The 24,332-nt window shown below is 33.0% G+C and overlaps 3 protein-coding genes across 4 annotated transcripts; 2 read left to right on the top strand and 1 right to left on the bottom strand.

Annotated features, from left to right (window-relative positions):
- The first annotated feature begins 9,514 nt into the window (after positions 1-9,514).
- LOC108912131 (alpha-1,3/1,6-mannosyltransferase ALG2) lies at positions 9,515-11,053 on the top strand. Its single transcript, XM_018717297.2, has one exon. It carries the CDS (start codon positions 9,737-9,739, stop codon positions 11,024-11,026), a length of 1,290 nt encoding a protein of 429 aa, XP_018572813.1. The 5' UTR covers positions 9,515-9,736; the 3' UTR covers positions 11,027-11,053.
- Positions 11,054-11,117: 64 nt separating this feature from the next.
- On the bottom strand, positions 11,118-12,492 carry LOC108912132 (protein FAM32A). The gene is made up of 3 exons (XM_018717298.1): positions 12,293-12,492; positions 11,770-11,976; positions 11,118-11,425 (listed from the first exon to the last, which is right to left on the bottom strand). Exons 2-3 carry the CDS (start codon positions 11,974-11,976, stop codon positions 11,303-11,305), a joined length of 330 nt encoding a protein of 109 aa, XP_018572814.1. The 5' UTR covers positions 12,293-12,492; the 3' UTR covers positions 11,118-11,302.
- Positions 12,493-15,965: 3,473 nt separating this feature from the next.
- LOC108912133 (E3 ubiquitin-protein ligase parkin) lies at positions 15,966-23,572 on the top strand. 2 transcript variants are annotated; one of them, XM_018717300.1, is made up of 9 exons: positions 15,966-16,110; positions 16,171-16,387; positions 16,440-16,635; positions 17,431-17,630; positions 17,682-17,830; positions 17,896-18,094; positions 18,147-18,284; positions 23,089-23,296; positions 23,391-23,572. In XM_018717300.1, the coding sequence occupies exons 2-9, from the start codon at positions 16,172-16,174 to the stop codon at positions 23,498-23,500; spliced, it is 1,416 nt and encodes a 471-aa protein (XP_018572816.1). In that variant the 5' UTR covers positions 15,966-16,110; position 16,171; the 3' UTR covers positions 23,501-23,572. The 2 variants fall into 2 exon arrangements, with proteins under 2 accessions (XP_018572816.1, XP_018572815.1); XM_018717299.1 differs by having other exon boundaries at positions 15,966-16,387.
- The last annotated feature ends 760 nt before the right edge of the window (positions 23,573-24,332 follow it).

Below are 24,332 nucleotides of genomic sequence, written 5' to 3'. Positions count from 1 at the left end.
TGAGTTTTGGAATCAATCGTTATCTTTAGTAACTCGTCTCTTCTCAAAGCTCCACAAACACCAATTATTAAAATGTGAAAAGTTGTCCAAAATTAGTTAAAATTGATTGATTTATATTAATTTGATTTACCTTTTCTAGCAGAAATCTATTATCAGGTGCTTCTTGTAAAAATCTCTCAATTTCCTCTTTTGTTAGAATTCTGGACTTTTTCGGACGGTATCCAACTGATTTGCTTTTCAAATATTGTATTAGTTTTGGAAATTTTCTGGTGTGTACTTTTTAACATGGAATATACATAACGTCGAAGGTTTAATTTTATTAATTTTATGTTCGAAATGTGCCGGTAATACCGCTTTGGACACTTTTGGATTTTCTTCAAACTACACCACCCTTTGAATTTGTTGTAGGTTGTCTCGACGCTTTTTTGGGGATTCATTGATGTGAAACAGCACTTTGTGCCACTTCCAATACTTCCCCTGGTAAATGCTCTTAGAATATGAATTGCAATATATAATTCTGTCACTACTTTTTCAAACACCTAATTTTTATTGTTTATTAGGTTGCTAGCGTTATGATAGTCACCACGCCTAAACCATCTTAAATCAAACACGATTCAAACGATTTCAAATATAAATTTGTTGTTAAATTGTATTTATATAACACAATTGTCTTATTTTATTGCAGTTATCGAAAAATATTCTTTGCGTCTTGAACACGAAATGCTTTTGCATTCTCGAATGGATATTTTGCCTCGCTAAACTCGGCAAAGTAACTTCCATTCTTGAACGCAAAAGTACCACTTTGAGTTCTACATACAAAAATAACTAATATGTCATAACAGGTATTTCTAAAAGTTGCAAAATTAATATTTATTTTTGGCTTAAAAGTAAGTCAAAGTGGTCCTATTTGAAACTCCCAAGCGAAATCTTTATTCGCATTTTTTATTGGCCAATAGCAGCCTTTGGACAACGAGTTTGAGGCTGTACATTGCACTGTAAAATTGTATTGGTTTTTTACTTCACTCAAAATATTAAAATAGTCATTAAATTTTGCCAGGAAGAGCTCTATTTTTCTTTATTAATTTTTTGCCCGTTCGTCAAATGTCTCTATTAGACAGAATTTGGACTATTTTTTGGGATTTTATAAATTTTACATATCACATTAAGTACTAGCAATACATTTCTTATAATTAAGAATTTGAAACAGCCAAAGCCTGTACCTGCCGGAGCATAACTTGTAAAGGCCTCTGTAAAGATAACAATTTAAATACTCCCCACACATGGCATCTATGCTAATTTAAATTCAACAAATTAAAAAAATGTGCAATAGTTTCCTTGCGTCCAAATATAGAGCTTATATTGTATTCTAAATGTAATTTTACTAACTGTTAATTTAATATGTGTAAAGTATAGTACAATTATTTGTAGGAAAACAAGATAAATTTGTAAAGTAGATTCAATAATTGTATTTATAGTGAAGAGTAGAATAGTTCAACATTTTCTCATACATATCCAATGACTGAGTGTTTTATATAATAGTAATTTCATCAGAACTTCAAAACGGTCAACTTCAAAATAACAGCGCAAAGACCAATTAGCCGTCAGTTTTGTTAACGCTGTCTTTAATAATTATTCCATTGGGGAACTTTAACCACTATTCAGATCATTCACAAGTATTTCTGTGAAATTAGGATGCACTGATATTGGACAACAGACATTTGTAGTAATTTTTTTTTCCTTGTGTTACTATTATACTACCATACACCTGGTGATTCAGTTTGATATTCGCGGCCTTGTATTTCTTTTGTTTTATCAAATAGCCATAACAAACCCTATATATTTTTAAATCGCCACTCAAACTCTATCAAATGATATTGTTAGATCGTCTCCATAGTAACATATGTTAAAATTGCTGTAGTCGACTGTTTTTGTTCAAATGGCACACTATATATTTTTTTATCAATTCTGGAAGATATTTTTTTCTGCATTCAGCTATATAAAGAAGTCTATAATTTCATTAGAAATATTACTAGAAAAACAGCATCTTCTTTATATAGCTGAATGCAGAAAAAAAATTTATTTCAGAATTGATAAAAATATATATAGTGTGTCATTTGAACAAAAACAGTTAACTATAGCAATTTTGACATATGTTACCATGGAGACGATCTAATAATGTCATTTGATAGAGTTTGAGCGGCGATTTAAAAATATATAGGGTTTTTTATTTATAGCTATTTGTTAAAATAAAAGACATACAGGGCCGCGAATACCAAACTGAATCACCCGGTATGTGTATGTTGGGAAATATAAATAACCTGCAATTCAGTTTTCAGTATTTTCAGCACATGTTTTCCAAAATGGTGTATCCTGGATTTTTTTTTCAACACTGCATTTCTTCTTTTATTGTACTACTGACTGGGCGTATATTATTGACATCGTATATATTTTTTTGTACATCATCCATTATATCAAATTGTTCATTAGTCCATGATAGATAGTCCATGTGATCCCAATTTACGGAATTACGGAACTTGGGATTCTCTAGTTTGTTTAATGGAATATTTCTTTAAAGAAATTCGTCTGTAAGTTCATAGAAAAATACAGGCTGGATGAGGCATGGCTCTTCAAATGTCTTGTCGCTTTAGTTTTGTAACAAGAATTTATAATGCGTTCACACACAGTACAAAACAGGTCATTTCCTTTAATACGTATATGCCTGCAACCTTCAGGATCACTTTCAAACCACATTTGAAATTATTCCCGTCTATTTCTTTTCTCTTTTGACATTTTACTTCGCTTTTTCCCCCCCAACTAATTGTTGTTGATAAATTATGTTACTATTTATAATTACTTATTTAAATACACACGGCGAATAGAATTTATAGCAGACGTAAAAAAGAAAGGTATCGACGCGACACCAACTACTACAAAGTTCCATAAATAACAACAATTCAAAATGCAAGTCAGCTGTGAAGGCTACCGACACCCGCACCAGCTCTGTTAGATTGCACGTGCACTAAACCTCGTAATAAGAGTTGTTGCTGCTGTAGAAGGTGGCACGGTGACCCACAGCATTCAGGCCTAGATTAACCATCGTACATGCTGCTAGTTAGTATTTGAAATAGTATTGTACTGTGAGCCTTAAGAATTAATTGGTTAATTTGTTTATAATGCTATAACTTGTATATTATTCAACTTACCGATTCCAGATTTCGTGTGAGTTATTAGACAGTTATAAGGAATGAGAGGATGCGATACTAAACTCAGTTTATAAATGTTTAATTCAAAAGTCATAAATAAACTAGCGCTGGAGCGTTGCCCTATGAAAATAACATCGCGTCGTTGTACTATCTGGACACTTTCAGTGCATATAACTCCCTATGCTGTAGGTCCCATAATGACTCGCACTTGTGATTGAAAATAGTATGTGCAACTCGTTCGGAAAAGTTGCCATAGCGCCACTATTATCTGCATTAGCGATGTTATTAACGAATGCTAGTCCCTTCCTACTCCCTTTGCCGACATGCATCCCCAGATTATGACTCCTCGAGGAAGGCTTTCTTTGCCATTTGTTTAAACGCAAACTCTCAACACTCTCGTCAAATCTGGACTTATCACTGAAAATTATTCGAAGCCAGTCTTCACTTGTCCAAATAGCTTTTTATTTAGGTCAAACTAAATCCTTCATCTTCTGAAATTCTGTCAGCAACTGTTTTTATTTTAGTGGCTATTTTCTGAGATGTGCAGATGTTAACAAGAGGTCTTTATGCCCTTTTCCAGACAAAAGATCTCATTTTATTATGGACTAGCAAAAATCAATATACTTTAAAAATTCCTTGTATATATTATGTTCAAAAATTTCAATTGATATACAACACATATCTGGATTTATAAATTGGGAGAATAAACATAATATTAATAATAAGAATTATTATTATTATTATTATTAATTAATATTTCTTTTGTTGCACCCAGGTGATCATTTTGTTATCGAGACTTAAAAAAGAAGTTTGTTCACTTCGTTGAGTGTATGTTTCATAAAATGTAAACTCATCTTGGCTTATTCTGATGATGGTTTTGCTTTCTGTAGAAGATTTTTTTAAGACTGTTAAATAAATACGTATTCACCTTTTGAAGTTCTGATTCTAATTGTTACATTACATTAAGAAAATATCAAGTTATTTCATTGTACATATATTATTGTGCCATTTTTGTAAATATAATAAATTAAACTACCAATTGTCAAATACTAGTGAATGGGCTATTTTTTCTTTCTGAATTTGATATAAATCATATTCCAATAGCGATTAAGCAGTAGAAAAGTAAAATATCTTAATCAAATTAAATTATTAACATAAAAATTAGTTTAATTACTCGGACTTCAGTGATTTTTATTTTCCTTAATGTTTTATATTTTATTTAAATTATGTGGAGGAAAGTATTAGATAAATTATTTTTTATTATAAATTTTATGTGTGGTTAATTAACAAAAAAACATAAGGATCCGCTGAAATGTTCATATTTTAAAACTATTTGTCATTGCCGGAGTGTTTTATGTAGATCGTTTGTCTTCTTCCTTAAACTTTTTGAAATTGTCACAAGTGTGAAAAACTTCTATTAAAATTTAGGTTTTACACCATTTTATTTCGTTATTGTGTATTATCAATCCATTTTATTGTATGTCCTATGTGAAGCATAGAAACATGTAAAATTTTTAACAATTACATTTCATTTTTAAAAGACGACATTTCAGAAAATGTGTTTAAGCCCTATGGATACCTTTACCGCCAGCAATCTCATTAATGTTTCAAAACGTCAGTGTTTTTGAATTAAAAATGTATTGCAATATATTTGTAATTAGTAATAACCACATTTATGTATATATTGATCCTAACTGTTTATAAAAAAGACGTAAATATGACAATAAAAATTTGCACAACAATTGCATTTTTCTTTCTTTTTTTTGTTTTATTGTTGAATACATTTTGGTGAACTATGAAGAAAAATGTGTAGATGTAACTTTAATATGACCCGCTCGATACGTCATAAAAATTTCCTTATCTTTCATTGGAGGTCTACTATTACTCTGAATGTTGCTTTACGATATTATTCAGAACACCTTAAAAAAGAAGGGCAAGTTTACGTTTGGTGCATCACAGCCCAGTGCACTCCTTGCTGGTTAGTAACACAAAATTTTCTTAAATGTACAAGAGGTGAATTTTTTTAAATCGTGGTTACTCTACAGCAGCTGTATGTATGTATGTCGAGGGGGTGGTGAAAAATTGCTTCTGCATTGCGGCACTTAGGCCTTATTAGGCCCCTTGTACACCACCCCTTTCATTACTCGAGTACTTTTCTTCAAACCACCCTATTACTACACGGGTGACTTGGTGGCAAAGTCTCGTACAATTTTTATGTATGATAGCATGGTCTTGAGTTACAGAGATTTATTGCTCTATTCTCATTACCATTTTATCGGGGACCACACGCAGGCGGAAGATGTTGAGCGACCCAGGTCTCCGGTAGGCTGCCACAGCCACATCCCGAGCCTGCCTTAGGTCACCCATCCAAGTTCGAGCCTGCATCCGTGATGCTTATCTCGGTCGATTGAAATCCATTGGCCAAGACACCCGGCTAGGCGGTCCCCCTACAGCAGCGGTATTTAAACTGTGTTCCGCGGAACCCTGGGGTTCCCCACAACCTCTGTGTGTTCTTTTTCTAAACTTTTTATTTTTATAAGTCCACGCATATACCTAAGACTTAAACAAGACGTACGTAGTTGCAAAAACAAAGTATCGCAATGTGCTTACTGCAGAATTTGAAATGTGATTGAAACTTACAACAATAGCACCTTTCCAACATATTATCAAGCACATCCTGGTCAAAAGAGTAAATGTAATATTTACTCTTTTAATTATCCAATAAATATTTACTTTAATATTTAAAGTCTTAGTTTAATTTTTAGTTAGTGAAATGTTTATTTTGTTAGTTGAGTTCGAAAATTTTTTTTGGTGTATGGGTTCCTAAAAAAAATCGAAATATTGGCCGGGTTCCACGAGTTACAAACGTTTGAAGACCGCTGCTCTACAGGCTGTCCCCAGAAAACAATAGTCAAACAACTATGACAGATGCCCGAGGTAAAAATGTTTCGATTTAAGTCAACTTACCTTAATCTAAAAATATTCGTTTAAAAGTTACAGGGCGTTAAAGTAGGTGTTACTTTTGAAATAGTTTTTCATTAATATTTGAAAACCGTACATAGTATCCAAATTAAATTTTAACAAATATCCTAAGGACTGTTATAGCTCATCGCACTGATAAGACTGAAATAGTTGAAAACATACATACCTTGTAAAGCTAGTTCATGTATGTCATTTGTCATGTTAGTTTATTACAGTTTTACTCTATGTGTTTATACAGGCTGTTACAAATTCGCTTCTCACTACAGCGATCCCGGAAACGGTAAGAGTTATGAAGTAGCTTAAATGGGGGCAAAGTTGCGTAATCAGGGGACCAACATTATGCCTCTAAAAAATCAAGGCTAACATGATTAGTTTTCGAAATATTTGAAAAAAAAACGAAATTTTGGAAATCCGTTTTTGTTTCATTTCAGCCTTGTTTGAGGTGATATTTAAAAAAGAAAAACACTTTCTCACGGCCACTGTTTGCCCTCTATCGAATGGCATAATCAATTTTTATATGTAATGTTTTGTCTCCAGAACCATTATCACCTTAATTTTTTTAAATATGACCCTAGAAATTTTATTACATTTTTTGCAAGCCTTCATGATCCCCAATACTGTACTGTCTCAGCCCGAACCAGAATCAGACGTTTTGTCTCGAAAAATTCATCCTCAGTGTATTCGTTCCAAATTTATCTAAATTTTTTATTTAGATTTCTTTATTTATTGAATTATCGTACACTGTAAGTGTCGTTAGACCCTGTGAAATCCATCTAGTTATTTAAACTATTACCACCACGCGTTACAATAAAACATTTATTATTATTAACATTAACTATTATTATTCCATCATTTGGTAATACATAACTCAATAAGTTATTAATTAAAACAATATTACAATTTTAATTTTATTACGACAAATTAATTCTTAAAAATGCATATAAACAACCAGAACGCCAACTGAATATTATTCTTTAAAAAATTTCAGTAAATGTTCAAAAACATTTTCTTTTGGCAAAGGTTAAAAATGAAGATCAGCATAATATTGTCGGAATTTATTGTATCTGTAACCGCAACTATGAAAGAGCATGTATTTGGTATTTGTATAAATATCCTAAAAAAAATAGATCGGAATTTGTTTGTATTTTGACTTTTGAGCACTCGAGGAGCTTAGAAATAACTATGGACACGGGAATAAAACTCTAATAATGTTTTATTGTAATGTGTGATGGTAATAGTTTAAATAACTGGGTGGATTTCACAGAGTCTAACGACACTTTTATTGTGTACGATAATTCAATAAACAAATAAATCTAAATAAAAAATTTAGATAAATTTGGAACGAGTACACTGAAGATTAATTTTTCGAGACAAAACGTCTGAATCTGGTTCAAGCTGAGACAGTACAGTATTGTTGATGATGGTCCTGGAGAGACGAAACGTTACATATAAAAATTGATTATCCTATTCGATTGAGGGCAAAAAGTGGCCACGAGAAAGTGTTTTTCTTTTTTCAATATCACCTAAAACAAAGCTGAAATGAAACAAAAACGGATTTCCAAAAATTTTTTTTTTTTTCAAATATTTCGAAAACTAATCATGTTAGCCTTAATTTTTTAGCGGCATAATATTGGTCGCTTGATTACGCAATTTTGCTCCCAATTAAGCTACTTCGTATCTCTTACCGTTTTCGAGATCTCTATAGTGAGAAGCGAATTTGTGACGGTCTGTATTTATAAATAATATCGTTAAGGGAAAATTGAAAGATATCGCCATTATTTTGTTGAACTGTGAAAGATATGTGTTAAATTATATTCTGTACTGCAAGTATTTATTAAAAATAAAGAATAGGTAGGTGGTAGGTAGTAGATATTTTTTATTATAGTCTACATATTCTACATTATCTAAAAATTACTACAATATTTTTATTAAAACAATGAATTTGTGCAATCAAATGTCATTCATTTAACATTATTATTTGTGTCTGGTTATTTTAGATAAATAGTTAACGTTGATTGAAATATTCTAGATAAATAGTTAACGTTGATTGAAATATTCTCTCATATTTCGAGATCATCTCGATGTAGTATAAATTTATTGTTACTAATTTTAAATTTACCGCCTGATTATATTACAGAAAAACAAAAAACGAGCCATCTATTAACAGTTTCCTGAGCCGAAACATAGTTTCACTCGAGAAGAATAATAGATGGCACTGGAAATCCCATTTTAGTACAGTCACTATATTTAGTGATTTTACATTTTAGGGTTGACAGTAATGATGGACAATTTTCCTTTGTGAATCGATTCAGTTAATTAATCGAATACATTGTTTCGATGCATCGAAATCAATTCAATTCATTATAAAAACACCCAAAGATGAAACAAATACAAACAAAATACAGAAAAAATGAAGATAAGAGCTGCTAAATTCTGGATTACATTCTTAATTTTTTAAATTAAAATTATATTGTGTAAATATATACAATCGTAAGATTGCATGTTATGATTTATTAATTTGACTATCGTCCCACATAGGTGTATGTAATTGCAGAATTCGGCTTGGCTTACTGACTGCATCTGTAATCAAATCAGTTTTACGTACCTATTATTTTACTTTTCACTTTGGACTTTTCCGTGAAATATACGATCTTGCTTAAATTTTATTTTTAATTAATAAGTAATCCAAGCTATTCAATCGATTCACCAAAAAAAAAATCGAATACATTTTAATGATACATTTTATTGATGCATCGAAATGTTTTAGTCGATTCAACACTGAATCGATTCATAATCGCCCATCTCTTGTTGACAATAATTTATAAAGAAAAAAGAGACAGACATCCCCTTACTTATTTTCTTTATAAATTTTAATACATACTACCTTAGAGCATATACTACTTAGGAGTTTTCAGAAACCCCTACCCTAAAGAGGCACACCTATTTAGAGAGTTTTTCGGAAATTGTTATTGGGTTAACCTAATCAGTTGGGTTGGATTACTGATCCTGTCGTTCTGAAAGTAAACCAGTTTGTGTTTGAAAAAAGATCTTAAATATCGAATACACTTCTCTAAGATAGGGTTATAATTATAATCTTACGCCTGTCTGGATTGCATTATGACGTTCAAAAACATTTGTTGAGAATTGGATATATCAATTTAAATATGTACAAAAATATCTCTTGAAATCGGGAAAACAGCTAGTGATCCGTCTAATCTCAGATCAGTTTCCAAAAATTCCTAATACGACTAAAGATAGTGTTCTCTGGTATACTTTATACTATTAAATCTATGGTTCAGAGTGGTTCAGACAAGGGAAAAGCGAAAAGAGGTTATGTTGTGCTGCTTACATTTCTGTAAATTCCTTAATGTGTGAAAATATTGTCTCATCGCTCTTATCACTTCATCCTTTCAAGCAGACAGTTATCTGTTATAATTTATTATTATATATCAGTATAAGTGACTCAGTGACTACTGACTCAGTTATTCTGTGGTATTACTTATAACCTATAACCTAGAAAAGTTGAGTGGCAATAGTGGAATGCCAAATTTATGTGTAATAGAAAAGAAACTATGAATAATAAGAAGAAATTTGAAATTGCATTTATACACCCAGATTTAGGTATAGGGGGTGCTGAAAGGCTTGTTTTGGATGTAGCAGCTGCACTGTCAAATGAAGGATACAGAATTAGGTTTATTACAAATCACTTTGATAAAAGCCATTCATTTGACGAATTGAAAAATGAAGAATTTCCCGTGGAAGTTTATGGAGACTGGATTCCGAGATCAGTATTTGGAAAATGTAGTGCATTGTGTGCTTATATTCGAATGATATATCTTGCTCTAATTTACATATTATTTTTTAAGAAGAAAGAAAAGCCAGATTTGTACTTTGTTGATTTGATACCAATAGCCATTCCGTTCTTAAAGTTAGCAAATGAAAAAGTCATTTATTATTGCCACCATCCCGATTTGTTAGCCAGCACTCCGGGTGGCAAATTGAAACAATTATATCGGAAACCTATTAATTGGCTTGAATTAAAAGCAACTGCACGAGCTGACATAATTTTAGTGAATAGTGAATACACCGCATCTATCTTTAGAAAAACATTCCCAGGAATTACACATGCACTTGATATTGTATACCCTACCATCGCTTATTCTTACCAAAAAGCTGTAGAAAATTTAAAAGGTGTTAAACCAATCAGTGAGTTGGTACCAGAAATTAATTCTAAAGAAAATGATGTAATTTTTTTGTCAGTTAATCGTTTTCATCCTGCGAAGAAGTTGGATCTTGCCATTTTAGCTATGAATAAATTAAAATCTCTCGTGACAGAAGAAGACTGGAAACGTATTTATCTCATAATGGCAGGGGGGTATGATCCTCAGTCAAAAATTAACAAAGAGACATACGCATATTTAACAGAATTAACAAATCAAATGAATTTGCAAGACAAAATAATATATTTAAAATCACCTTCTGATAACATGAAAACTGAATTGCTAAATTCTTGTACATGTTTACTATACACCCCAGTTAATGAACATTTTGGAATAGTACCATTAGAAGCTATGATGGTAGCAAAACCAGTTATAGCTGTTAATAGTGGAGGACCACGTGAAACTGTTGATCATGGTATAACCGGTTACTTGTGCGAACCAACAGCAGAAAGTATGGCAGAATTCATGTATCGGATTTGCAGCGATAATAAGACCAAGGATATGGGTTTCAAAGGCAAAATGAGATTACAACAAAAATTTTCTCATAAATATTTTACACATTGCTTAAAAAGAGTTGTCAACAAGGTGTTACAGGACGACGATAATAAAAAATCAAATTAGCTTTTGTTTATGAATTGAATACTTAGGGGACCAAAAATTATTTTGTGAATAAATATTTATGCTTACTAAAAGTTCTTTATTTTGTATATCGTGTACATACCTATAGTAAATCTGAACTGAATATTTTTTATACTTAATTAGATAAAAATAAATTAAATATATTTCTTAATAAACCTAATTGTTTAAACTGCCTTTCTACAGCAATTTCTTTAAATTATTTTCATCCTTCAACAGTACATTGACAAATATTTTTTGTTAAATGAATACATATACAAATTATTTTGTCCAGGAAACTTTCGGAATATCGAAATGTTCAGTAAGACTATCCAAATGTTGGTTGAATTTTTCTACCCGTTCCTTATGAGTCTGTGACGCTTTTTCCAAAATCCTTTTCATTTTCTGAAACGAGAAACAATTTATTATAATTCATTTAAAGAGCAATACCAGCAGAATCATTTGATACACTATTAAAAATTTTATATTCTTAGGTTTCAATCTGTAGGGTTCATAAGAAAATTAATATTAGCTTAATATGAAAGTCCTCGAAGAAAATTACGACTAGTTTTTAATAAAATTATTTTTCACGATTTAGTACTGAGTCTTATGAGAATGCAGTTCGAGCGTGCCAGCCAAGTGCAACATTGCCAAATCTAAAGGCATACTACTTTCGTCTAGCGAATCTACAGAAACTCTCATTTGACTTTAGACGTACCCGATAAACCTCCTTAATTTAATCCACTTACCATTTTTTCCTGCTGTTGTAGAAAAGCGAGCTCTGCTTTAGTTTTTGTTTGCTTAGAAGGTGATTCTGTCTCTTGGGTCTCTATAGTTTTCGTTACTTGTTCTAAAATTTTTTTATCCTTTTTCTTTTTTTTCTTCACTCCACTGTCACCTTTCAATTTCAATTTGCCTTTTGCAACTGCTGCGTATGGATCATCTCCCGCTCCCATCTGGAATTATAAGATTATAGAAATTTAGGTTACGTCATGAAGATTTGAAATATTAGTAGAATTGTAAACTATTAAAGAATACATAAAGACATCAACGTTTATAAATCCAGCAGAAAATTAGAGGTTTCTAAAAATTTACTCTGGGTGCTCAGATTACTGTCTGTCCTCGTTTTTTTTTTTATGGTTTTAGAAAGCGACAATGTTATGTCTATATCACTAAGAGTTAATTTTCGTAAGCCTTATCGTCTGCAATTGCTAGAGTTTTCGAAGAAAAATTAGTACATATTTAAGAATGTTTGTTGTAAATGGTACATACATTAAAATGAATATATGAAAAGCGTTTCCTAAAAAAACCTTTTAAATGAAATTTATATATTCACACCACAAACTAGTAAATGGTTTGATAATTCACGTTCGCAATTCACATTCTTTGACTTTTGACTCTTGTTTTGTCAAAACGTCAAAAGTCAAAACAAAACGGAAACTTTTCATCAAGAACTGTTCTTGACTTTTCATTTGTCAACTTTCTAGAATAATGAGTCGTGTTTCTACGATGCATTTTATGGGTATAGGATTGGTATTCCTTTGTTACCAACTTAGCGATGATGTCAAAAGTAATTTTGTACAATACCTAAAAATGTTTGAAGCCTTACCTCGATCAGTCTTTGCACTTATTTCATTTCCCCAGATTAATTGTTATACTCGTAATATATGTCCCATAGGCTTAAGACCCATATGACGTCAAAAAAAGTATTCTAGTTCTAGTCAGCCTTCGAGCATAATATTAGCTTTGTTCGCACAGCCGTGCAAACCAGTTCGGGATCTGTCAGAACTGTCAGAAGCAGTCGTCCAGCTACTTTCTCTGCTATTTCCCACAAGCATAGCATAAAAGAAGTAGCTAGACGATTGTTTATTCTGACCTGACTCATCCCAAACTAGTTTGAATGGCTCTACGAACAAAGCTATTACTGAAGATAGTGGAGATATTCTCCCAACTGCTGGACGCATTACAAGGCGAAGAGAAAGACAACTGCTATGAAGATATATGCCTCTCTCGTCGAGTATGTGATTGATTTCCCGTTACGTGGGATCAGTCGTGAGCCAATAACGTTAGGCGAGAGAGAGAGAGAGCATGTACTTTCATAGCAGCTATCTCCCTTTTCACGTTGTAACGCATCCGGCTATTGAAAGGTCACCTCCAGTAGTATATTATCAAAGATTCTAGGCTCTCAAGTGGCGTCCTTTCCCCCGGACCCGACAATATACATAACACGACACTCAAACGACTACCACACAAGGGCCTCATGGCCCTACTAAACATAACAAACGTGACACTCAGACTAAGACACTTCCCTACTCGCTGGAAAACAGCAAACATAATCCTTATCCCAAAACCCAACAAAGATCACACCATCCCATCCAACTACCGGCCCATTAGCCTGCTCCCGGTTATGAGCTGAGTGGTAGAAAAAATTATCCTAACCCGTCTAAGAACCCACTTCCAAGAACTGCAAGTCTTTCCAGACGAGCAGTTCGCCTTCCGACCCAATCACTCCAATGAACTCCAAATCCTTCGCCTTACCGGGGACAGTACACTGGTGCTGTCTAGGGGACAGTACACTGGTGCTGTCTTCCTGGACGTCGCAAAGGCCTTCGATACGGTTTGGCATGAAGGCCTACTGATGAAAATGCTCACCAACCAATATCCCATATCCTTTACCAAACTCATAAAATCCTACCTACACCACCGAAAATTCCGCATCCAAATCCAAGATTCCCTTTCCACCACCCGTCCCATGGAGGCCGGTGTCCCCCAGGGCACCGTCCTGTCCCCACACCTATACACCATTTACAACTCCGACATCCCACATCCCCCCAACACCAACATATACTTATACGCCGACGACCTGACAATCACATCCCAATCCGTAGATCCTAGATATTCCGTCTCCCTCCTCCAAAACTCCTTAGACCAACTTGAAACCTGGTGCAACAGGTGGAAAGTCAAAATTAATCCCAACAAAAGTTCGGCTATCCTTTTTACCAAACGAAAAATCCCACAAAACCTCGACAGACTGACACTATCCCAGGAACCTATCTCCTGGAATCGACAAACACGATACCTGGGCGTGACGATGGACCAGCGTCTCACGTGGAAACCGCACATCGTGGAGACGGTGGCGCGAGCGAAGACCACCAGGGCTAGGCTCTATCCCTTACTCAAAGGTGGAAACACCCTCAGTTTAAGGAATAAGCGAACGCTTATCAAGGTGGTACTTCAACCGCAGCTAACCTACGCCTCCACGGCGTGGGGTCACGCGGCAAAAAGCCACTTAAAGTCATTACAGGCTGTGGAAAACATAGCCCTCCGCACGGCCACCGACGCGCCCTGGTACGTAAGAAACACTGACATATTACGAGACTTACAATACACAAACGCTACACAGACAATAAGACAAAACGCGGAGAAACGATTTGACGTAGCCGCTAGACATGACAATCCCCTCCTCAGGCAAGCCGTTGACTACGTACCCGACGTGACCGACAAACACAAAAGACCTAGACACCAACTTTTTGACCCTGGGTGACCACCCCAATGACCCCCCCCCTGCCCGCTAACCTTTTCTGTTTCAGAGACAGCCAGGATCAAGAAACGAAGACAACGACACACACACACACACACACACACACCCCCCATACCCTCCTTAACCCTCCCCTCCCGCGCTAGCCTAAGGGCCACCTTAGCAAAGCGCATCCCAGGCTGCATAGCCGCACTACCCTACCCAACCATACCACACATAAACATGACACTACCCCCGGGGTTTACACAGACGAGCCGGCGAAGCAAGAAGAGCGCCAGAAGAAAGGGCCCTAGCCGGCGGGGCCCAGCCAGGACAAAAGGAGGTCCCACAAAGCGCCTACACCGGCCGCATTTGCGGTCGGGGTAGACGACGGATGGGGCCCACCTACGAAGGCTGTCCAGGCCTACACGAGATGAGGCAGGATAAAGAGGGATAATCCCCCTCGATCCCAAATCATTGAGGCCAATTTCTAGCCATGGAATAATGGCGAAGTGGCGTCCGATAATGATATAGTTTCACATATTCATACCACGCATTGCACATTCCCTTATTCTTACATTCATGCTTCTATCAATATTCAACCTTTAAGCTAAACATTATACTCCTGTATCAACGTCTTGAAATCATTACAAGTTGTTTAATTTTCTATTAGAGTTAGTTAACAGCTTAGTCAAGCATTTTGGTAGATTAAAAATGGATAAAAATTTTTCAAAAAAGTATTTTCTGCAGTTTAATACACATTTTCCTTAGATGTCGAAAATTTGTACCGTTTTCAGTGATTGATTTTATTCAATTTTGTAGTCTCTTCTCCACAGTAGGGATAAATGCATACTTTATCAGCGAAAGTACTGGTGTTTATATGCTTAGCTCCATATATTTGTTATAAATTACTTTCAGATGAATAAAGAGCAGAAAATCGAAAATGTAAATAATAATACTATTTAATACTTAGTTCAAAGCACGTACATACATACCTATAAACATTATTCCCTGCAGGGGTCGGCAAGTAATTTTAGATGAGGTCCGGATACTTTTGAAAATTTTTAAGGAGGTCCAGAAAAAAAATCATATTTCTTATTTTTTTTATTTTAATTTGGACTCAAATTTAATTTGCTTACTAACCATTAAGAACTCACACAATTGTAAAATACTAGAAAAAATGATAAGATTGGCATTTAAACGTAAAAAAACATGTTTCAAATAATTTATTTGAGTAATTTATAGTTTCAAAAAATTTTTGGCGGTCCAGTATTTTACTTTCCGCGGTCCGGACCTGGACCGCGGTCTGCCAATTTGATGACGTCATGACAGTCTATATAATAATTGAAGTTATATTTATTTCTACTTGTGAAAAATCGTTTCAAACTTGAAACCACTTGAAACCAAAAAGCAGCTGATTCTGTCTGTCATTTAGTGTCATTTGTCAACCTTCTGTGGTATTTAATTTGCTTTGTTTTTGTCTGCAGTGCAGACTGCAGCTGATTTTATAAATTTTAAGAATGATAAAGTGGAAATAAACTGTGAACTCGTACTATTTCAAATAAGGAATTAGGTTAAACATTTTTAGTGATATGAGTATTTTTATTAATGCTTTAAAAAATATTTTACATAGGATGTTGCAGCTGCTTTGGTTTGGCAAAAAAACTATAACCAATTCTCTAAATATTTACATTAAAACCAGCGGTGGAAGCACATTATGCGTAGATTTAGATCCTAGTTGGGATATAAAAAACCTTAAAGAATATGTAGCTCCTAAATTGGGATTAGAACCTGAACAAGTCAAAATCATTTTTGCAGGAAAGGAACTTGGTGATCGAATAACAATAGCGGTATGTGATGTCTAATGTTATTTTATATATTTACTTAAATAAATTATTTAAGGAATGTGATTTGGGTGAACAAAGTATTCTTCATGCAGTTAAAGTAAAAACCAGATCCAAATTGTCGAAATTAAGTGAAACTGTAGTTGAAGAAAATGAAGAACAGGGAAGCGAACCATTGTGTAACACTTTAAAAGATGTTATGTTTTCCAATCAGGACAATATAAGAAATGATATTCTAGAAAATAATTTAAATGGTAATGTAAGATATTTATAATTTAATTATTTCCTTTAATAAATTAATATTAAATCAGACTGGAAATTACTTTAATGTATTTTGGTAGAAAAAAATGTGCTGAAATTTTAGATATAAACAAATTTTTTATTGAAAAATTTCCAGGTTGGTTTAAACTATAGCTGTTTTACATTGACAATTTATTGATCAATTATTTGATGAAGTTGTTTCATCAATAAATTGGACAAGTGTAATGCACCAAATCTGCTGTCAAATAACTTCATGAATTTATTCATCAAGTTCATGACGAATTAGAGCATGTTCTAATTTTCGTCAATTTCTTCATGAAGTTCGGAAGCACCAACCCAACAGATTTCCAGCCTCAGATCAGTAATAAGGTTATGTTATTGGAATATGTAAATAATTGTGTGACGTCGTACTAGTTTTGCATTGTTTTTACTGATTTGTTACTCACAAACACTAATATTTATATAATAGGTATGTGTCAAAACGGTACCGCTGTCTATAACTACAATTATGAGTGGAAAGGTGACATTTTTGAAATTTATTTGCTTCTTTGATTCGTTGGTAAAACTGATTCATGCGTCAAAAAACTTGACAAAGTGTGTAGCAGTGTAAAACCACACTGTTTATCAATAAATTCGTGAATAAATTCACGAAGAACTTCGTCAATTTATTCATCAATAAATTGTCAATGTAAAACAGCTATTATCAAGAAACTGTTAAGTCATTGACAACAAACCAAGTTATGTGATTTCTCAATAATTTTATTTGAATTCATACACCAATTTTTCAGAATATCGTAAGCCTAAGGTCCACTTTTTTGTATATTGTCCTACTTGTAAAGCTTTGAAATCTGGAAAAATTAGGGTAAGGTGCAATTTCTGCAAAAGTGGTGCTTTTACTGTGCATTCTGATCCACAAAACTGGAATGATGTTTTGGAATCAAAACAGATCACTGGACTTTGCGAAAATAGTCCCGAATTTTGCGCTGATGTAAGTAAACTGCCTTGGAATTTTTGTTGTAAATAATATCCACTTTTTTAGATTCTAAATAATCGAGAGCCTACTTTTGCAGAGTTCTATTTTAAATGTTCTGAGCATACATCATTGGGAGAGAAAGATGGAGCTGTGCCTTTGTATTTAATTAGACCTAATTTAAGAGAAATTCCCTGCTTAGCTTGTACAGACATCCGGTAAGATTCTGAAAACTATTATTTTTCCCCAAGGATTTTAATATCCCTCATCAATCTCATTTTAGAGACCCTGTTTTTGTCTTTCCTTGTGCTGAAGGCCACGTTACATGTCTGGACTGTTTCCGACAATATTGCTCAACAAAACTAATGGAAAGACAATTTTGGCAACATCCAGAGTATGGCTACACTCTAGCCTGCCCTGCTGGATGTCCAGATTCTTTTCTTAAAGAAGTACACCACTTTCGATTATTGTCCGAAACTCAAGTACGATGTTAAGAGATATGTGATACTGATCTCTCACTGTATATAATTTTAGTATGCACAATACCAGCGTTTTGGAACGGAAGAATTCGTTTTAAGATCTGGCGGAGTACTATGTCCTCAACCAGGTTGCGGTATGGGAATTATACCAGATTCCTATTGTACAAAAATTACTTGTATCAATGGCTGTGGTGTAAGTACATAAATATTGTGTATATTTTAATAAACATTTCTGTAAAATTTTCGACATTCTAAGCAAAGTTCCCTCTAAACCGCGTGGGTGCGGGGCCGCACAGTAATTTTTCGAATGTTGTGCAGTCATTTTTGTATTCTGCGCAGAATGGGCTTGTTCACAATTTTTTAAAATTTCATTTTATGAAAGAATTGCATCTAAAAATTGCAAAAATCCAAAGAGTGTCCGCAAAAACAGCATATTTTTAGCTTATTTTCTCACCCTTGCCAAAGACCTTAAAAAAATCCTAAAAATAGTCTGCATATGTCAAATTATTGGTAATGAAAAATCAAGATGAGCATTTTTTTTAGTTTTTCGAAAATGTCGAAAATCACCTCTAATTACGGGTTGATATGATTACGCAAAACTGAAATGTATGAATAATATCAATAATAATAAAAGCAATTCTTATTGTATTTTTTCTATAAAATAAAATCTTACAAATAGGAAATAATTTATTTTCATGATTAATGAGGGCGTGATATATTTGTAAGTCCACTCTTAAATTCACTAAGGGGCTTAAATCATCCCCTAAATACGGAAAAAACCGAAAAAGTCAAAAAATTTTGGAACATTTTTGCTTCCCGTATACTTTTGTACCATGTAGTCAGCGAAAAAATTAGAGGAAACATTGATTCTAAGTATATTGAAATACAATATCAAAAACTGTTTATCTAAAAAAGATAATTTATCTCCTAGCATATGACTTAATTGTTTATATACTTTTTATTCTAAACAAAATTACTTTTGATAATAACTTAACCTGTGATACATAGAATGATTCAGAAAAAAAATCCAAACAAAATTGATAAGTTAATTTTTGAATACAATTTCACAATAGAAAATTTTGTGTCATGCTTATATTTTTATTTTGTGAAATTTATGATGGCTAGAATTAGAAGCAAAGTCAGTGGCTTCACCAAGTAATTAAAAAATATTTTAACTGTGTTAAATACAGGGTGATTCAGAACTTATCAAAAAAAAATAATTCTGGATGTACAGGGAACCCTTACAAATACAATTTTGTAAAGAAAAAATCAAAAAGGGCAGTTTGAAAATGATTTAAAAATACACTTCTGCATGGCACTGGAAACTGGTCCACTGTAAAACCTGACCTCGCACAATGCGACCGGCATGGCAGTGTGATAAAAACGGACAAAAAACTTTCGCAAGGAAAGAAATAAATATAATTTGATAGCACCTATTTTATATCGGCAAATTNAGAATTTAATAGCACCTATTTTATATCAGCAAATTCAACTGCTTTTACCTTTATTGTTATTATAATTAATTAATAAAATTAATTTATGTTTTTAAATAATAAAATCATTTAACATAGCCGATGTTATAACAACTGTTCAAAATTTTATCCACCAATGTGTAAATACATATGGGTCCCTCTTACTCAGTTTCCACGAACTAATACAAATGCTTCACCATAATACAAATGTTGTTTTGCTTCACCATAAATTAAAACGATATCCATCAACTCCGAGTTGCTATACACGCAAACCATCTTTGACACTAACTACTAAAAAACTATTGTAAACACCACAGATAACAGGTAAACATTATCGCAATGACGATTGAAAAATCGGATTTCAGTATTCGGAGTCGCTGAGGCCACGTGGCTCTCCACGCATATTGCGAAGGACGTTAAAGACTACAGTTGTCCAGCTATGTAGTGATTAAATGTACTATAACTTCAATAATTTTTTTCTCGTGCCGCATCTATTCCCAAATTTTTTTGGATAAGTTGTGAATCACCCTGTATATTAAAATAAACTTAATAGTAGCTCATTTTGTTGGTTGTAAATGAAAGGCAAACCTCATTAAAATGACTTCTGTAGTGATCTCAGATCAGTCGTCATCAGTGAGAAATTTAATATATTTTGCTTTATTATAATGCATACTACAACATGCCCTATTTTATTATTTTTCCAATATCTAGATTCGTCTACAATTATCCACATACTTTTCCACTGAAATCTGACAACTTGGGGGTGACTTAGGCACATATTCATTCCTACCAAAATAATTGAAATTGTTCACTACCAGCCACATATACATATGATCGAAATATGTCACATATCGTAGAAATGAGGTACCTATGTAAATGCATGCCCAAAAGACACTAAACAAAACACGAGCCTCGGTTCATGATGCAAACCCTGGGGCCTCGTCACCACACTGCTTTATTTACTCATTGAAGTGACAAACTCCAGTGATAGTAAATTAAAAAATTATCTTTTTATTTTGTAATATAAAGTACTAAGTTTTGTCAATTAACAAAACGTCTCAATATTTTATTTCATATTTACAAAGGGGCACTATTATATAGTTATTTTTTTTATCAAATTTTAGGAACAGTTAAATTACACCGAAAGACAAGACTATGGTATCTATACATTTTTGGGGTTACTGAATCCGAATCTGGGGTCTGTTTGACCCGATCAGGTCTACTAAATATTCTGAAGTTATAAACTCGAAACACTCTATATAGTTAAGTATTTATGCGTTTTAAAAGTTGAGTAACAAATAATATTAAAGAAAGAAAACTCCCCGTGATTTTGAGTTAATTTGTTTTAACATGACAAAATTCTATTGTAGGTTGCAGTACTCCCCCCCCCTGTTGATTAAGATTCTTAGTCTCAAGATTACTACTCACTTGTGGTATCATTTTCTCGATTTCAATGGTAAATCTCGTAACGACCAGCAGTAATCGTCTAACATGTTTATATCCTATCTGCCTTGGTACCATTTCCTTAATGTCAAAAGAATTTCAATGCCACTAAGCATGAATTATATAAGTTCCTTTGATTCAGAATTACATGTGAAAAAATAAAATACCTCTTCAATTTTAATCGAAACCTAACCTAACCTTTTCAAGTTATTATTTTTTGGCTTATACAATTGGATTCACTATATTTTGACCCCCCCTTTAACTTTTTTGTTTTAAGAGTTATAAAAAAATGTTAAATATAAAAGTTGCACGATTTTTTATGAATTTTTCGAAAATGATAGTAGAAAAACAAACTAAGTCCAAACAAAATGGCCGTGGATGTTAACTTTGTTAAGTTAAATGGAACACCCTGTATATTTTTACATATTTGGATAGAACGTTCCCTGTCGAGCATAGTCATGTAGGGTTTGTTGGGTCCATCACTAACAATAAGCAAGATACTATTAAAAAACAAAAAGATTTTTTATTAAGAAAATTATATATCTTGTAATTGTTAGACCTCTTTCATGCATTTCTGCCTTTTTTCCAATTGAGTAAGGATTTACAGATTTAGTTATAATATATTTTGATAGATCGGACATTGATACGGTCCAAAATGTGTATAGGTAATGTAACGAAATCTCAATAATTAGGCAGTGACAGGTCTAATTACTCATGGACATTATGGTAGGTCGTGACAGTGACAGGTAGTAATAATGTCTTGACAACATCGTTATTGATTGATAGTATGTATTATTATTTAATTAAAATAGGTTACATAGAAGTAGAAAATTATTTAGAATTAAAATATAGTATGGGGAAGGACTTTGCTCTATTTTAATTCCTATAATATTTCAATTTTCTACTTCTGTGTAACCCATTTTAATTAAATAATAATACAAACTGTCAAACAATAACAATGTTGTCATGACATTACCTGTCACTGTCACGGCCTACCATATAACATTGTCCGTGAGTAATTAGGCCTCTCACGGCCTAATTAGTGAGATTTACTTACAATATCTACAGCATTTTGGACCATATCAATGTCCGATCTGTCAAAATATATTATAACTAAATCTATAAATCCTTACGTAATTGGAACAAGGCAGAAATGCCTGAAAAAGTTTTAACAATTACAAGATGTCTTATTTCCTTAATAAAAATTCTTCTTTTTGTTTTTAATAGTATCTCGCTTATTGTTAGCGATGGACCCAACAAACCCTACATGACTATGCTCGAGAGGGAACGTTCTATCCAGATATGTAAAAATATACAGGGTGTTCCATTTAACTTAACAAAGTTAACATCCGCGGCCATTTTGTTTGGACTTCGTTTGTTTTTCTACTATCATTTTCGAAAAATTCATAAAAACTCGTGCAACTTTTATATTTCACATTTTTTTTATAACTCTTAAAGCAAAAAAGTTAAAGGGGGGTCAAAATATAGTGAATCACCCTGTACCTTTTCACAAAAAAATGTGATTTTTTTGCAAATACAATTTTAAATAAAGCTTAGTCCAAAAAATTAAGTGATAAATTTACCTCTTACTATACCTAAAAAGTTCAAATTTCTATTCCAATATTTTTTGCCTTCTTAATGGCAGTATACGTTTGTTCTGAAAGGAACAGTTTTAGTCATTTTCTAATCGCCTGTATTGTAAACTTGTTTTGAACTAAAAATAACAAATTGTAGCTGTGTATCAAAGAACTTGTAGAATTTCTACAAAAGTCAGTAAGATTTTTAATATGGTGTCTCCTGGTATCTCCCTCATTGGTTGATATAATTCTATACACATTCAATGGACATAAATTTTATTAATCTCATCAAATCTCTTTCGAGATATTTGTGTATTTGTGATGTTTTTCAAAAATTTAAAACACATAATTTACAGTTAAACAATTTTGAACTAAGGTATATGTAAGCATCAAAATTGTTTGGTAGGATTTTGTACTCCTTTATTTAAATACAATGTATAATAACTATCATCTTTTTTTTTTTTTGTTAATGTATGAGTATATATAAGGCCTATTTTATTTTCAGTATGTTTTCTGTCGACATTGTCTTCAGGGCTATCATATAGGAGAATGTCAGAATTCTGACAACGAGGATAGTACAAATCCAGAGAGTTGTAGCTACAATGTAGATCCTGAAAAGGCCGCAGAGGCTAGGTGGGATGAAGCATCAAAAAGGGCGATAAAGGTATTGACAAAACCTTGCCCAAAATGTAGAACACCCACAGAGCGAGATGGTAATACTTTAAATATTGAATCTGCATTATTTATTATAAAATATTTTACTGAAGTGCATGGTTTATTAATTTCAAAATGTGGAATCCTTTTTAGGTGGATGTATGCATATGATTTGCACACGTGCGGGTTGTGAATACCATTGGTGTTGGGTGTGCCAAACTCAGTGGACTCGCGAGTGTATGGGAAGTCATTGGTTTGGGTAATTATAAGAAAAAAGGTTTTTATTCATTGTTATTTTTGTTTGAAAAATTGACCTAATAAACTTATCAAGTTTTGTTCATGTTTTATTTTGCGAATACTGCAACAAATTAATTGCCATATCTAAAGATAATATGTATAAACAAGATAATTTCCTTGACGCACGATAATATTAGATAAAAATGTTTTTTTGCGTTTCTTAGTGCAGCTTTTATCTTGTCATGAATTAACGCTAATATCTTCATAAATTATGTTTGAAAAACATGTACACAGTACCGAATTCAAATAATTATGAAGATATACCTGGTGATTTTTTTTAACCTGAAACTTTCAAATATCTCGGAAAATAAACACTCGGAAAAAAATTTTCATAATCAAAATTTAATCATTCCGGGGAGGAAGTACTTTACTGCTAAAATTAATTCCCCTCCCCTTCCTTCCTTCGCTGTATTTGGCGAAATTAATTTTTTTTTACTATCTGCGTACGATTCTGCAATATTTTGCAATAAAAAATATTACGTTTTATGTAGATATTGGAAATATTCGCTGTCAAAAAAAAGTTTATTCATTTTGCAAATTTCGAATAACTGAGAAATTTTTACCTGTAGAAATTATTTGAATGGGGGTGAATAAACTATTTTAAGTGTAACCAAGGAACACCGTGGACATAGTAGTTTTCTGTTCCGTTTGCGGTGCCTTTGACCTATCAGGGTATTTAATTTACGGAGTCCCCTCGCCTCATCATTTTTCAATTAAAGAAAGTGCTCAAAATGATGGCCTTCAACGTCAACGCACTTATTAATCCATATTTCAAATAACTACACATTTGAGAAGTGT

The sequence above is a fragment of the Anoplophora glabripennis genome, unplaced genomic scaffold, assembly GCF_000390285.2.
Source record: "Anoplophora glabripennis isolate ALB-LARVAE unplaced genomic scaffold, Agla_2.0 scaffold595, whole genome shotgun sequence".
In the NCBI taxonomy this organism is placed as follows: Eukaryota; Metazoa; Arthropoda; class Insecta; order Coleoptera; family Cerambycidae; genus Anoplophora; species Anoplophora glabripennis.
This window is presented reverse-complemented; position numbering and strand designations above follow the sequence as displayed.